The sequence below is a fragment of the Onychomys torridus genome, chromosome 22, assembly GCF_903995425.1.
Source record: "Onychomys torridus chromosome 22, mOncTor1.1, whole genome shotgun sequence".
In the NCBI taxonomy this organism is placed as follows: domain Eukaryota; kingdom Metazoa; phylum Chordata; class Mammalia; order Rodentia; family Cricetidae; genus Onychomys; species Onychomys torridus.
The window spans coordinates 31,657,461-31,672,170 of NC_050464.1; the positions used below are offsets into that span (position 1 = coordinate 31,657,461).

At 49.7% G+C, this 14,710-nt stretch overlaps 1 protein-coding gene across 2 annotated transcripts in view; it reads left to right on the forward strand.

The window, feature by feature from the left end:
* The window catches only part of Ptpn11 (protein tyrosine phosphatase non-receptor type 11), a 65,029-nt gene that overhangs the window by 26,031 nt on the left and 24,288 nt on the right, over window positions 1–14,710 (forward strand). For both annotated transcript variants that reach the window (XM_036171843.1, XM_036171844.1), the window contains exons 6-7: window positions 2,160–2,273; window positions 11,452–11,548. In XM_036171843.1, the coding sequence (XP_036027736.1) occupies window positions 2,160–2,273; window positions 11,452–11,548 (211 nt within the window). The remainder of the gene's footprint in view (window positions 1–2,159; window positions 2,274–11,451; window positions 11,549–14,710) is intronic.

The window sequence follows — 14,710 nt, forward strand, 5'->3', positions numbered from 1 at the left end:
GAGACTGCGTCATTTCCACATCTGTGAAGGACCTCATAGAGTGTTTGGGGTTGGGGTTGAACCCAGGGCACTCCACGCTTGAACTCTGGGATATATGTGGGAGTCTGTCAGAGTCCAGCTCTGACCTGTCAAAGGCTTCTTGCGGGGATGAGAGAGGAATGAGGAAGTATTAGACAGACATATAGACAGAGACACAGGATAGCTTCAGGAGGGCCCTGGGTCAGTGCCCAGTTGCCTCAAGGTTTTATTCCAAAGGATTTTTTTATATACTACCAAGGGGAGAGGCAAAAGACCTCCCCCTTTCAAGATCAAAGCACACTGTACAGCCAAGTTTAGCCCCTTCAAAACACCTAGTAACCACACCCCATGGCCAAATCATCCCCTAATGCAGTCCTGCTGGGTAATGCAAGCTCAGGTCCTCTGACCTTGAGTAAGGTCTCACTAGGGAGCCTCTGTGGGTCTCCACAGATATATGGCCTGTCTCCTTACAGAGGATTTTGTGTTTTTCTTCAGTGCTGGGGAGTCCAGCCTCAGGGATTTGTGCATGCTAGGCAAGTGCTCACCACTGAAGTCCATCCCAGTGCCCACATGTGTAGACTGCTTTGTCCTTTGTTTTTGATGAATAGTTTTGCCATGTAGCCCTGCTAGTCTCGTGACCCTCCTGCCTCCATGTTGGGCTTACACATATGCACTATCATGCTCTTTAAAAACGAGGACCCAGCTGCCTGTACTGAATCCACCAAGTTTAAATGAATCCCCAGGGCAGTCTTGGCCCTGGAGGAGATGGGAATGGAGGGGAGGGGATGGGGGGAAGGTGGGGGTGGGGGCGGGAGGGGGAAGGACAGGGGAATCCAGGGCTGATATGTAAAATTAAAACACAAATACAATAAAAAAAAAAAAAAGGGAGGAAAAAAAAAAAAGAGGACCCAGGTTCAATTCCCAGCACCCACATAGCGGCTCACAGCTGTCTGTAACTCCAGTTCCAGTAGTTCTGACTCTCACACAGACATGCAGACCAAACACCAATGCACGTAAAAAAGAAGTATTCACTGCAAATGACTGTTAGTTCCGTGGGGGGGAGAGGGGGGAGAGGGGAGACTCACACTTTCTCAGATTGGAGTCTTTGCTGTTTCCCTTTTTAAAAAACATTTTATTGATTCTTTGTGAATTTCACGTCATGCATCCCAATCCCACTTACTTCCCCATCCCTCCACCCTTTCTCCTTGCAGCCTTACCCCCAAAAGAAAACAAACAAAAATAAGTCTCTCAGTGGAAACTTTTTGTCCAAACAGCTTCACTTGCCAATGTTGGTTGCAGTGAGTCATTGGTCTGGTTGGAGGCTCTGGCCTCTGCTGCACTGTCAACACTGGACCCTCACCGGGAACCCTCTCGGATATCCTGTTGTTGCCCTCCTCAACTTCATGGGTGGGGCAGATGTTGGGATGGGCCAACTCAAAGCCCTGAATGTGGGTCAGTGTAGTAGCAGTGGTGGTCCGCCCTCCTGCATCCTGGCCACCAGGGCCAGCTCTCCCTGTTTGCTCAGGTGAGGGGTGGGGCCAGTTCTCCAACCTGTGGCAGCTGGCAAGGGGCAGGACTCTCCTGAGCTCAGCTGTTTCACTTTTATGACAGTGGTCTCATCTGGAAATTGTGCTGTGGTTTAACTGTCTAGAAATCTGGTTTGCATTTGTATCAGCGGAGGCCTAACTGTTGGTGGAGGGTGAAGAGGCATTTCCTGGTGGAACAGGAGAGAAAGTGAAAGTACACTCCAGGTGTTTGAGCTTGGGGCTCAGGGAGAGTGCTGGTGCTTTTGGGTTTTATCCCTGCAGCCTACCTAAACAAGGAAGGGGAAAACCATCCCCTCAATGTTGCCCCTGATCTCCACACGTCACCATCATGTACACATGCACACACGCACATAGGCACTGGAACACAGAGACACCTATCACACCCAAATGTATGAGCACACCACACAAACATGAACACACCCACATGCATGAATGCTCACACACACACAGATGCACACATGCATGCATAGGCACTCATATACATGCACACATTTGGGGTGATGTGCATCCTGCTTTTGCTTTTGTGAAGTCTTTTTCTGTGTTGACACTGTTAAACATGTTTTCTTCCTTTCTCCCCACTGCTGAACACAACAGCCCCTCAACACAACACGTATTAACGCTGCTGAAATCGAAAGCCGGGTTCGAGAGCTAAGCAAGCTAGCCGAGACCACAGATAAAGTCAAACAGGGCTTTTGGGAAGAATTTGAGGTAAGTCACTGACAGATGGTTTTTATGTGAGTTACTAAGTGCTGTTTTAACAGGTGAGAAGAAGCCTTATGCTGGGGTCTGGCTCCTTTGTTGTGGCATGGAGCAGGTCACTCAGGGTACTTCTTTGAAGCAGAAAGGCATTGTGTTCCTGGGAAGGGTTGGCAGCTTGGCTCAGGTGGATGAGCTAGCAGCTCTATTTGTTGGTTCAGACCACTGGCAGGACCCCAGGATAACAAAAGGATGGAGTTCCTCTGGCATCTAGGGGGCTTCAGACAAATGAAGCTTCGTTGTCGTTTTGAATGAGGCCAGGAGAAGGGCCTGGGATTGTTCACACTAATCACGGAGAAATTAAGGGGCTGATGTCTGTCCTGAGCCCTGCTCAGGTGTGAGCCTGTCCTGTGGCCCTATGTGCTCAGATGCTGCCGACCCATGTCTCCTCTGGTCTGTCTTTCTCTCCTTGTGCATTTGTGCAGAGCTTTGGCCTCTTTCCTTCCACAGTCAGACTCCTTCTGTCGCTCAGGCCTGCACACAGCTCTTTTTATATTTGGTTTTTTGAGACAGGGTTTCTCTGTGTCGTCCTAGCTGTCCTGGATCTCGCTCTGCAGACCAGGCTGGCCTCAAACTCACAGAGATCCACCTGCCTCTGTCTCCGGAGTGCTGCGATTAAAGGCGTATGCCACTATGCCCAGCTTAAAGAATCTTTTTAATTTGGTCATTCATAGTTTGGTATACAGCTGTCTTGCAGATACCCACCCTCCTGCACTTCCCTCCCACTTTCTGTTTTACAGGAGTGGTTAGTGCGTGGTTTGTGTAGGACTTGAGGATTCACAGCTGTTTGTGCCACCATGTGTCAGCCAGCTCTTGGAGAGCATGCTCCAGTAGCTTGCCCACCTTCTTTAGCACAGATGCTGATCATCCTAGCCCTGGGGATGGGTCCACTCTAGAACATTCCTGGTGCTTGCTCTGCAGTGATGGGCAGGGACTAGAACTTGGGTCTGGTCTCATATCAGGCATTGGGATGGGCTCTTTGAACACCAGTGTGGGGGGCGTGACAGACAGGGTTTCCACCATCAGAAGTTTCTTGTTGGGAGGAGAATAGGGATGAGGGTGTCAGTGAAAGTGTGAGGAGAGCAGATGGGCCATGAGGTCATCCCTAAATTATTTACATATTTATTGGTCCTGTGGGTCAAATGCAGGGCTTTGTGCAGGCAGTGCATGTGCTATCCCACTGAGCTGTAACCCATCCATCTTGTCTCTTTAAGTAAGTGTAACTGTTTCTCCAAAGCTAAGCCGGTTTTCACCAGTGCACCACAGTACCTGCATACTCACTCACTAGTCAATCCCAGATTCATTTCTTTTGACTCCGTTAAAAAGGCATGTTCTCCAGCATGTGAATTACTGTAAAATAAAGGGTGTTTCTTTTTTGTTTTTTCGAGACAGGGTTTCTCTGTGTAGCTTTGGAGCCTGTCCTGGAACTCGCTCTGTAGACCAGGCTGGCCTCGAACTCACAGAGATCTGCCTGCCTCTGCCTCCCGAGTGCTGGGATTAAAGGCGTGTGCCACCACCGCCCGGCCATAAAGGGTATTTTTACAGACTTCAGCCTGAAGGTTAAGAGAGAAAGAGGAACTAGGGAGAGGGCTCAGTTGTTGAGAGCTTGTTGCTCCTGTGGAGGGCCAGCAGTCCTGACTGCTGAGCTATCTTTCCAGCCTCCAGACCCCAGCTCTGGGTCTTCTAAGTGTTTCAGGGAATGGGACAGGTCCCCCTCACCTAATTTTAATCATCTATTTATTTATTTATTTATTTTATTTTATTTTTTGGGTTTTCTGAGACAGGGTTTCTCTGTGTAGTTTTGGTGCCTGCCCTGAATCTTGCTGTGTAGACCAGGCTGTCCTCAAACTCACAGAGATCCGCCTGGCTCTGCCTCCCGAGTGCTGGGATTAAAGGTGTGCGCCACCACCGCCCAACTTAATTTTGGTCATCTTAAAGACAGAGGAGATGATAGGCCACAGCTTTGAGGTAGACATGTTCAGGTTTGGCCTCAAACAGCCTGTATCATTTCAGCCAGCAGCCAGCCCTGCTATGGCAAACAAAAAACCACCATGCCAGGCCCTTATCTCTGTTGGGGAAAGGAATGCTTTGTCCACATGAAGCTGCTGAGGGAACAAGAGGGTCCGTGTCATCTAGGAAAGTGACTAGTGTAGTGAGAGCCCCAGGACAGAACCTGCTTGGTTCCTTGTAGCCCCAGAACCCAGCAGGCAGTCTTCCTACTCCCCTATTCCCAAGTGGCTTCAAATCGTTTTGTGGATGTATCTGAGAGTGCTGTGTTGGGTTCAGGCCCTGGATTTTGATTCGGTGACTTGGAGCAGTGTTCTGGGCTTTGCTTGAGAAAGCCCGCTTTACTGGGGTACAGCTTGCTTTCATGAGTCCCTGATGGAACCTGGGGTGTGTGCAGCTGAGACTAAGATCTCTGAACACACACACATGCCCCAGGCATTCTGATTCAGGCCCACAGGGCTAGATTTCAGAAAATGTAGTTTCTGAATTCAGTGTTTCTGATTAAATCCTCAACACATGACAAAGGGGAAAAATCCAACAGACAAAAACCCAAGTCCCAAACAGACAGTGTCATTGACCATCTGATTTACTGGGTACTTTTCTCAGGCTACTCCTTTTCCTTAGTAATTTTAGTATTCTGGAGTGCAGTCTCCCCTCCCGTCAGAGGGCGCCTGGCCTGGCCTGCAGCTCTGCTGGCCCGAGGCTGAGAGGAGCCAGGGGGCCTTCACCTGTAGCCCCTTCTGGGTCCTCCACAGTGACTGTCCTGCTTGCAGGCATTGTGATTCTCCTCCAGGGTGGCTTTAGCCGTACCCCAGGGCTCTGTCTAGAGTACTAATTCTTGCTGGTGATCTCTGGTGGCCATCTTCCCCTGGTGACTAAGCAGTCAGCATTGAAGGACAGCCCCCAGTTAGGCTTTAGCTGCAAGCTCCAAATGCCTTCCTACGTCTTCCCTGGAGGCCCAGCTGCAGAAAAGAGCACCATCTTGTCGGGCAGAGCAGTTCAGGCTCTGAGGTTGCCTCGTTCAATCTAAGCTTGGTCCTGTTCCTACACCACAGCTCTCCTCTGATGCCCCTGTTCCTATACCACAGCTCTCCTCTGATGCCCCTGTTCCTACACCACAGCTCTCCTCTGATGCCCCTGTTCCTACACAGCTCTCCTCTGATGCCCCTGTTCCTACACCACAGCTCTCTGATGGCCTGTTCCTACACAGCTCTCCTCTGATGGCCTGTTCCTACACAGCTCTCCTCTGATGGCCTGTTCCTACACAGCTCTCCTCTGATGGCCTGTTCCTACACAGCTCTCCTCTGATGCTGTTCCTACACCACAGCTCTCCTCTGATGGCCTGGTCCTACACAGCTCTCCTCTAATGGCCTGTTCCTACACAGCTCTCCTCTGATGGCCTGTTCCTACACCACAGTTCTCCTCTGATGCCTGTTCCTACACAACTTTCCTCTGATGCCCCTGTTCCTACACCACAGCTCTCCTCTGATGGCCTGTTCCTACACCACAGCTCTCCTCTGATGCCCCTGTTCCTACACCACAGCTCTCCTCTGATGCCCGTTCCTAGACCACAGCTCTCCTCTGATGGCCTGTTCCTACACAGCTCTCATCTGATGGCCTGTTCCTACACAGCTCTCCTCTGATGGCCTGTTCCTACACCACAGTTCTCCTCTGATGCCTGTTCCTACACAACTCTCCTCTGATGCCCCTGTTCCTACACCACAGCTCTCCTCTGATGCCCCTGTTCCTACACCACAGCTCTCCTCTGATGGCCTCTCATGCTTTTCTCTGTAGGGTTTTGTTGGCTGTGGCTCTGGATTACACATGCTCGTATGCTTTTTCCCTTCTGTTACCCCTTGCCTTGGATGACCTTACTGCTTCCTCTTAGGTCATGAGTGGCCCTGCTGCAGCTTCCGCTTCTTTTCAGCCCCTTACTTCTTTATTGTGGTGTCCCCCTGTGGACTGAGATGACACATTGGAAAGATGCCACTGGAGGTTTTTGTTATTTGAGACAAAGTTTCATGTAGCCCAGGCTGGTCTCAAACTCATCATGAGGCTGGGAAGACCTTGAACTCCTTGCCTCCAACTTCTGAGTAGCCAGTTTATGCAGTGCTGGGGATTGGGCCAATGGCCATGTGCGTGCTGGATAAGCTCACTACCAACCGAGGTACACGCTCAGCACCTTCCCCCCTTTTTTCCAGGATTTGGGACAAGCCTGTGCTGACCTTGAACTAAGTGCTGGGTTCACAGACATTCACCAACATGCCTTGCTTTCTCTTTACTTTGAGGCAGGATCTCTCCCTTTCCACTGCCAGCTCCCCATTCCTTCAGTTTTCCGATTTGCCGCAGGAGCACACCCCCTACCTTGCCTCTGTCCTTGCTGACTGCCTGTGGTTCCTGCATTCTCCTGCCTCTGACTCAGGATGTGGCTGATCCTCATCCAGATCCAGCACCTGCAAACTTGTGTTCTGACTTCATGGTTTGGGGGGCCCCCACTCTGCTCCCCTGTCTTTGCTCTTCAGACTCATGCTTTCCAAACAGGCTGTTTTCCTCTAGAGACCAAAAGTTTCTTCTACTCCATGTCTTTGGAGGTCCTGTATTACTCTGGAGCTGAAGGGTCCTTGGTGCCCCTTGATGCAATTTTCTCTCTTTCTGCCATGGCTAGACTTGGAAATCCTGTTGTTCCCTCCTAGTGTGTGTTTGCCTTTCTTGGGAAGGAAGGCATTTTCATCGTCTGTGTCCTGCTGAGTGTTGTGCCAGGTGGGCAGCTAGTTGTATCTCCAGATGATTGGAGAGACACTTGCCTGTTGAGGGTAGCTCAGATGGGCAGGGGATGGAGACAGGATTCCAGGCTGATGTTCTGGTCTCCTGCTTCTGTTCCAGCCTCTGCCTCTGCCCCTGTATGCACCCTGTATGCTAATCTCAGCATTCACGCCTTTCTGTTCAAGAACCTTCAGTGGTCCTCTGTTTCCCTTATGGAAGCATGACATTTTCATGTTGAAGAACTAAGAATCTGACTCTCAAAAAAGAAAGTTGTCCCCAGGGATGAGGCTGGTAAATGGTTTCAGCTTGGGGATTTCTAGTTTCATGCTTCCTTCCTCCAGCCTGAGGTTGTTCTGCTTGGCCCTCTGGTCCTCTGCCATGTTCCTGCCCCCCCCCCCCCTCTCTCTCACACACACACACACACACACACACACACACACACACACACACCGCTTCCTGGTACATAGTGTCTAGACGTGCTGCCTAGTCTCATCCCTCACCCTTCTTGGTGCTGGAGTGTCCAGTGTTCCCTTCATTTCTGTGTGGCCCCGTGACTTCTTCAGGAGAGCGGTCCCAGACCCAGCACAGAGGAATGAACCGTTGTCTTTGACAAAGGTTTTTGAGTGTATGGGTATTTTCCCTGTACACATGTCTGTGTTCCTTCCATATGTATGTAGTACCTATGGAGGCCAGAACAGGATCCCCGGAACTAGAGTGACAGAATGTTGTGAACCGCCAGGTGGGAGCTGGGAACCAAACCCAAGTCCTCTGGAGGAGCAGCCAGTGCTGCTGGACCATCTCCAGTCTCTCAAAGCTTTTTGGAGTTACATACCAAGATGGTGTCTCTCTGCCTCCGGCTCCATTTGGACTTCTACAATTTGCCACTCAGTTGCCACTGGCTCTTTTTTCAGCTCATGGTTTGGTTGTAATTTCTGGGAAAATGGCATCTTGCAGCCTATGTCCCAGTTTTTGCTTTTTGCTGTCTGCCTCTGCCTTGTCCTCAGCAAGTGGACACTGCAGAACACAAACCTTGGAGGAGGTGTTTTAGGGCAGGGCTCCTAGATATAGTTGGATTCCTGCCTCCATTAGCCTGATGCCCAGAAGGAAGTGGGTCTTGGCGGAGGCTAGCTGCCATTCGGGTACCGCTAGGGACAGAGGATCAACAGTCCTAACCTCTGAGTTCTTACTGGATGGACAGCTAGCTGCCCTCACTGGAGGAATGAACAGGTCTAGGCAGTTTAGGCCCCCGGACATGCATGGGGATGGGCTGCAGAGCAATGGAAGAAAAGCTGAGGTAGGCATAATTATCCATTTGCCGTCCCTGAAGGGTGCTAGCTGCTGGCAATCAGCACTCAACTACCTGGATGCAGGACCTGGGTTTGGCCTCCAGGTCTCACAGCCTATCATCATTTCCACAACATGTGCAAGAGGCAGAGCTCCTGATGGGTGGTCCTGCAAACACATAGGGTTGTGTTGATGAAGGTGCCCTGACCTCAAACTCTGGAGTTTACTCTGGCAAGTTGTTCTTGGTGGCACCCCAATTGTAGTAGCTAAGATGAACCAGAGGAGCATAGGGCCCCACCTTTTATAGAGATGCCCTGCCATCTGCACTTATGAGTAAATATCACATGAGGTTTGCCTCATAGGTGATGGTCAAAGTTACTGCCAAGTTTAAGTAAAGCTACAGGTCCTCCCCCTCCCTGGCCTCCCAGTGCCCCGCCAGTGCCCCCAGCTCCTCATCCTGGCTGCTCTTGAAGTGACATATCCCTCTCAATGCTTGACCTTCCTTTTGAATGTCATCCCTATGACCTGTCCAAACATCAAGGGCTAGTGTCTTCCCAACACCGCTGAGTTGCCTTTGTGGCCAGCCCAAGGTCAGGGATGCCTGGTCCCAGAAGGAAAATAGCTTTAATTACTTGATCAGAGCTCTAAAACAACAACAGCAACAAAACAAAACAAAAACTTGAACAAGCATTGTACTGTCCAAGTTCTACACACCTTGTTTTCTTTCTGTTCAAGTCCCCACCAACTGAAGACTTTTGTTAGGAGACACGTGCCAAGGCTAAACACTGTTTTGAGACTAAGTGCCAAAAACTCATTTTAAACCCTTGACTTCTGTACCCATCTTTGAAATTTCAGGTTAACGACGTGGAAGTAGCGCAGGCTCTGGTGTTGTACCAGATTGGCCCGCCCTCCTTGCAGAGATCTTCCCAGGCAGCTGTTTTGGCATCTCATAGAGGAAGGAAACCTTTGTCCACTTGTGGTTTTCTATCAAAAAGTAGTTTGGGGCCTCAGTGGTGGATCACTGATGGAGTGTATGCCAGAGGCCCTGGACTCCGTCCTCAGCATCACAGAACCCACAGGCTAGGCTTGTTGAGAGATAATGAAAAGAACTTATGAAAATGAAACCCGACGGGCGGTGGTGGCGCACACCTTTAATCCCAGCACTCGGGAGGCAGAGCCAGGAGGATCTCTGTGAGTTCCAGGCCAGCCTGGTCTACAGAGCGAGATCAAGGACAGGCACCAAAACTACACAGAGAAACCCTGTCTCGAACCCTCCCCCCCAAAAAAAAGAAAAGAAAATGAAAATGAAACCTCCTCCCTCACTGTGCCTCAGCCTGGTCTGTCCCCTCTGGTCTGTCCTCACCACTTCTCCACTTCTGGTTGGGTCAGTTTCACTGTGGCTGCCTGGTTTGTCTCTTAATGGTGTCCCCAACTCTGCCCCATAGAGCTGTCTGGCACTTTCTTCTGAGTCCGTCCTTGTCCCTGCCCTCCCAGGTCTGACTCCTTGCATCTTGTCCAGGTTTCCCAGGGAAGTGAGGGCAGCAGGCTTCTGCACAGCTGTCACGGAGACGCTGACTTGGGTTTGACATGAGAGGCCCCTCAAGTTGAACTAATGGTTGCCCTTTCTGCAATCCAGTGGCCCCACGCTGCTTCTGCCTCTTCCAGTGTCCGCATCCTAAGACGGCTGTGGGGCTCACTCTTGATGGAGCCGAGGTGGAAGGGGGCAGACCCTAAACTCCTCCCACAGAACATGGCTGTCTGCCGCTCACACATCCTATTCCAGCTCTCCCAGCAGTTCTCACATATGTTGTAGCAAGTCTAGGGGCAAAACAGCGAAGGAAACAGATGAGCTCAATCAAACACAAAAGGCAAGGATTTCTGACTCAGCTTCCCCGCTCCCTAAGGTGTGTGTGCTGCTGCCATTGTGTAGGTACCCAGGTACATGTGAGCATGTGGCTCCATCCCACTCTGAGTTTGACCGACTGTGACCATCCTTCCATCCAGACTGACTCTGTAGAGTCACAGAGTTTTTCTGTGTGACAGGACAACAGAGTTTTGTTGTCCCCTCCCTCCCATCCCTCTCTTCCTCCCTCCCTCCCTCCCTCCCTCCCTCCCTCCCTCCCTCCCTCCCTCCCTCTGTGGTCCAGGCTGGCCTCACCCCTGTGATCCTCCCTCTTGAGCAGTGGACGATATGCACCTCGCACCTGGGTGGCCCATGGGGACTTTGGAAGTCTCCTCTTGTTGGCCTGTGAGTGCCTGTCAGGTCATGCTGTGGGGATGGTGTTCCTGTTCCCATGGGCCTGACTCACATTCCACAGACTGAACCCTTAAAGCGAAACACAGGCCAGACTGGCTTACTTCTTAACTCTTTTTCTCCCCGCACCCTTTTCCTTCCTTCCCCTCTCCCTTTCCTCCCTCCCCTCCCCCTTTTCTTCCTCTCCCTCCTTCTCTCCTCCCTCCTCACCCTCTCCTCCTTTCCCCTCTTTTCCATTTTCTCCTTTTCTTTTTTAAGGGAGTGCTTTTTATATTTATGTTTACTTTTTTTAAAAAAGATTTATTTCTTATGTATACAGTGTCTTGTCTGCATGTATCCCTGCAGGCTAGAAGAGGGCACCAGATCTCATTACAGATGGTTGTGAGCCACCATGTGGTTGCTGGGAATTGAACTCAGGACCTTTGGAAGAGCAAGCAGTGCTCTTAACCTCTGAGCCATCTCTCCAGCCCCTTATGTTTACTTTTTACATTTGTTGATTTACTTTTGTGTGTGTGTGTGTGTGTGTGTGTGTGTGTGTGTGCGTGCGCGCGCGCGCGCGCGCGCGCGTGCGTGTGCACATGTGCGTATGCATGATGGCTCATGCCACACTGTGTGTGTGGAGGTCAGAGGACAACTTTCAGAAGTTCTTTTCTTTCACCATGTGGTCCTGCGGAGTGAACTCAGGTTGTCAGATGCGTGCAAGTGCTCTTACCCACTGAACCGTCTCACACCCCTCTTGATACATATTTACTTTTCCTTGCACTCATCCCCTTTGGAAACATTTGATACATATTTACTTTATTTACTTTTCTTTGCTTCTAGACGCTGCAGCAACAAGAATGCAAACTTCTCTACAGCCGAAAAGAAGGACAGAGACAAGAAAATAAAAACAAAAACAGATACAAAAACATCCTGCCCTGTGAGTATCAGTGCCCTACCTCAGTAGCAGTCTCTGCCTGGGGTCACACGCTGGCTAACAGATAACCAGCCCTAATGGGGACGGATGTCCTCTTGATGCCAGTAAAGCTGTAGTAGGAGAGGCCCTCTGCAGTCACCTCTTGTTCATTAGTTCCTGCTCTTCCTCCATGTAACAACCTCAAGGCGCGTTTCTGTGAGACTATCTGAGAGTTGTGTCTGTGTGTTAGGGTAGGTGCTGCTCCTCTGCGCCTTCTGCTGGCTCAGCTTCTGCAGATAAGGAACCTGTGAGTACCACCAAGCTGGGCCCCCTGTAGTATGCACCACTGGCAGAGAGCAGAGGCCCTCAGTGAGGACCCCATCACTACACAGTCTCTCTGTGGGGGTGACTCTGCTGGTGCACATCTTAATGTGACCTGATCTGTAACTAATGTGGACACAGAGCAGGGTGTTTTGGTTTGGAGTGTTGGGGATTAAACCCCAGGCCTTCCACACTGCCAATGTGCTACATCTCCAGCCCTCTTTGTATATTTATTCCTCTCTCTCTGTGTGTGTGTGTATACCTTTGTGTTCATGTATACTAGTGTGTGGCTACATGTGCATGCATGTGGAGTCCAACCCCAGCCCTTTTGTACATTCATTCACGAGCACGTGCATGTGTGTATACCTCTGTGTTCATGTATACTTGTGTTGAGTACATGTGCATATGTGTGGAGGATGACTTTGGGTGCCATCTACTTTCCTTTTGAGACAGTCTCTCATTGATCAGGAGCTCCACTATTAGGCTAGGGTTGCTCATCAGAGAGCCCAGGGATCTGCCTGTCTGCACTTTACTAGGCTGGGCTTAGAGGCATATGCTATTAATGCCCAGCTTTTTTTTTTTGTAAAGATTTATTTATTTATTATGTATACAGCATATTTGACTGCAGGCCAGAAGAGGGCACCAGATCTCACTATAGATGGTTGTGAGCCACCATGTGGTTGCTGGGAATTGAACTCAGGACCTCTGGAAGAGCAGCTGGTGCTCTTAACCTCTGAGCCATCTCTCCAGCCCTAATGCCCAACTTTTTTTTTTTTTTTTTTTTTTTTTTTTTGAGACAGGGTCTCTCTGTGTAGCTTTGTGCCTTTCCTGGAACTCGATTTGGAGACCAGGCTGGCCCCGAACTCACAAAGATCCGCCTGCCTCTGCCTCCCGAGTGCTGGGATTAAAGGCATGCGCCACCAACGCCTGGCTAATGCCCAGCTTGTTGTTGTTGTTGTTGTTGTTGTTGTTTTTCCTAAAACAGGGTTTCTCTGTGTAGCCCTGGCTGTCCTGGAACTCACTCTGTAGAGTAGGTTGGCTTGGAACTCCATGATCCTGGGACTCCACGATCCACCTGCCTCTGCCTCCTAAGTGCTGACAACACCCAGCTTTTAAAAGTGAGTTCCGAGGATCAAACTCCAGGTCTTCGTGCTTGAATGGCAAGAACATAGAGACTGAATTTAAACACCCACCTGTTTTTTCCTTTTATTTTATAAGAGGGTCTCACTAGTTTTCCCAGGCTGGTCTTGAACTTACTCAGTAGCTCAGGCAGATCTTGAATTTGCTATGCTCTGGCCTCTACCTCTTAAATATCTGGGACCACAGACATGCACCTGAAGGCCCATCTGAAGCAGGGTTCCCCCCTCCCCCATCTTACTTTATGTGAATGTGTGTTTTGCCTGGATGTCTGTGTGCACCACTTGCATGAAAGCAGGCAGTGGGAGAAGCAGCCACCCAGGCCCCAAAGTAGTGTTCTTGGCATCTTTTGATGATGCAAGCCCTGCAACCGGGTGGTCTGTGCAGGCTTTCATGGGGGAGAGGCAACATTTAGAACGTCAGTATAAATACATCCTTTATCTAAAAGAAGAGAAGAGGAAAGAAAGCGGAATCTGATGTACAAGTTGATGCTGTGTCACTTAGAGACAGAGCTTTCTGTAGATGTGTGCCTCTGGGTGTGGGGGGTTCTGCTGGACTGCTGGAACAGAATTAGGAAACATTGCCTTCACAGTTCAGCTGGTCAAAGCTGCTTCATAAGTTTTTTTTTTTTTTTTTTTTTTTGGTGTTTCAAGACAGGGTTTATCTGTATAGCTTTGGTGCCTGTCATGGAACTCACTCTGTAGACCAGGCTGGCCTCGAACTCAAAAAGGTCTTCCTGGCTCTGCCTCTCCAGTGCTGAGATTAAAGGCATGCACCACTGCCGCCCAGCTCATGAGTTCTTATAAGCTCGCTCTGTGTGTGTGTGTGTGTGTGTGTGTGTGTGTGTGTGTGTGTGTATGTGTGTTTTCCGCATGGCTATCTGACTGTAGGTGAGGATGGGATGGGGAGGAGGCGTTCTCACGAGAAAAGCAAACAGGAGTTTGCAGAGAGGTGTGTGGAGCTGTAGAGGGGTTCTGGCCTTGAGGAACCTCATTCTTTTTGTTTCTAAGTTTTCTCCTCTTAGAGCTCTGCTGCTGCCCATTGTAAAGGGCAGCTATAGGAAAAGCTGAAGGAAGCAGTTCCTTAACATTTCTCAAATGACCTGCCTGCTGCTGTGTTAACTAATGATCCAATCAGATATTTCCACTGAGCCTTTTTATTTAAGTGTTGGTAATTGAACCTAGGGCCTTGCTACACTAGACCTTTTTGTTTTGAGTCAGTTTCTCTAAGTTGCCCAGGCAGGCTTTGAACTGTGATTCTCCTGTTTCATCCTTGTGAGTAGCCATGATTCTGGGCCTGCAGCATCCTATGAGCCCTGTTGTTAATTCCTATTGTAAAATATGTTGTTTTTTATAGAGCACTCAGATTTTTATACCAATAATGTATTTTTGTACAGATGAGGACAGCTGATACTATATGAACCCTGTCTTACAGATACTGTATTGCACTCTGCCTCTTCACTCTACCTTTTATTATGGAGCATTTGAAATAGATTAACAAACAGAAGCTGAGGGTACCTATTCACTGGCTTCAGCAACAGCCAACTTGTGTGCAGCCTTGTTTTATCTCTGCTCTGACCCACTTCTCTTTCCCTAGATGACTTTGAAGATCTTAGACATCATTGTTGGTACTTTAATCTTCTTTTTAAAAATAAAAACCAGCTGGGGATATAGCTCAGTGGCACAGTGTTTGCCTGGCATGCTCCAGGCCCTGGGTTCAATCCTCACC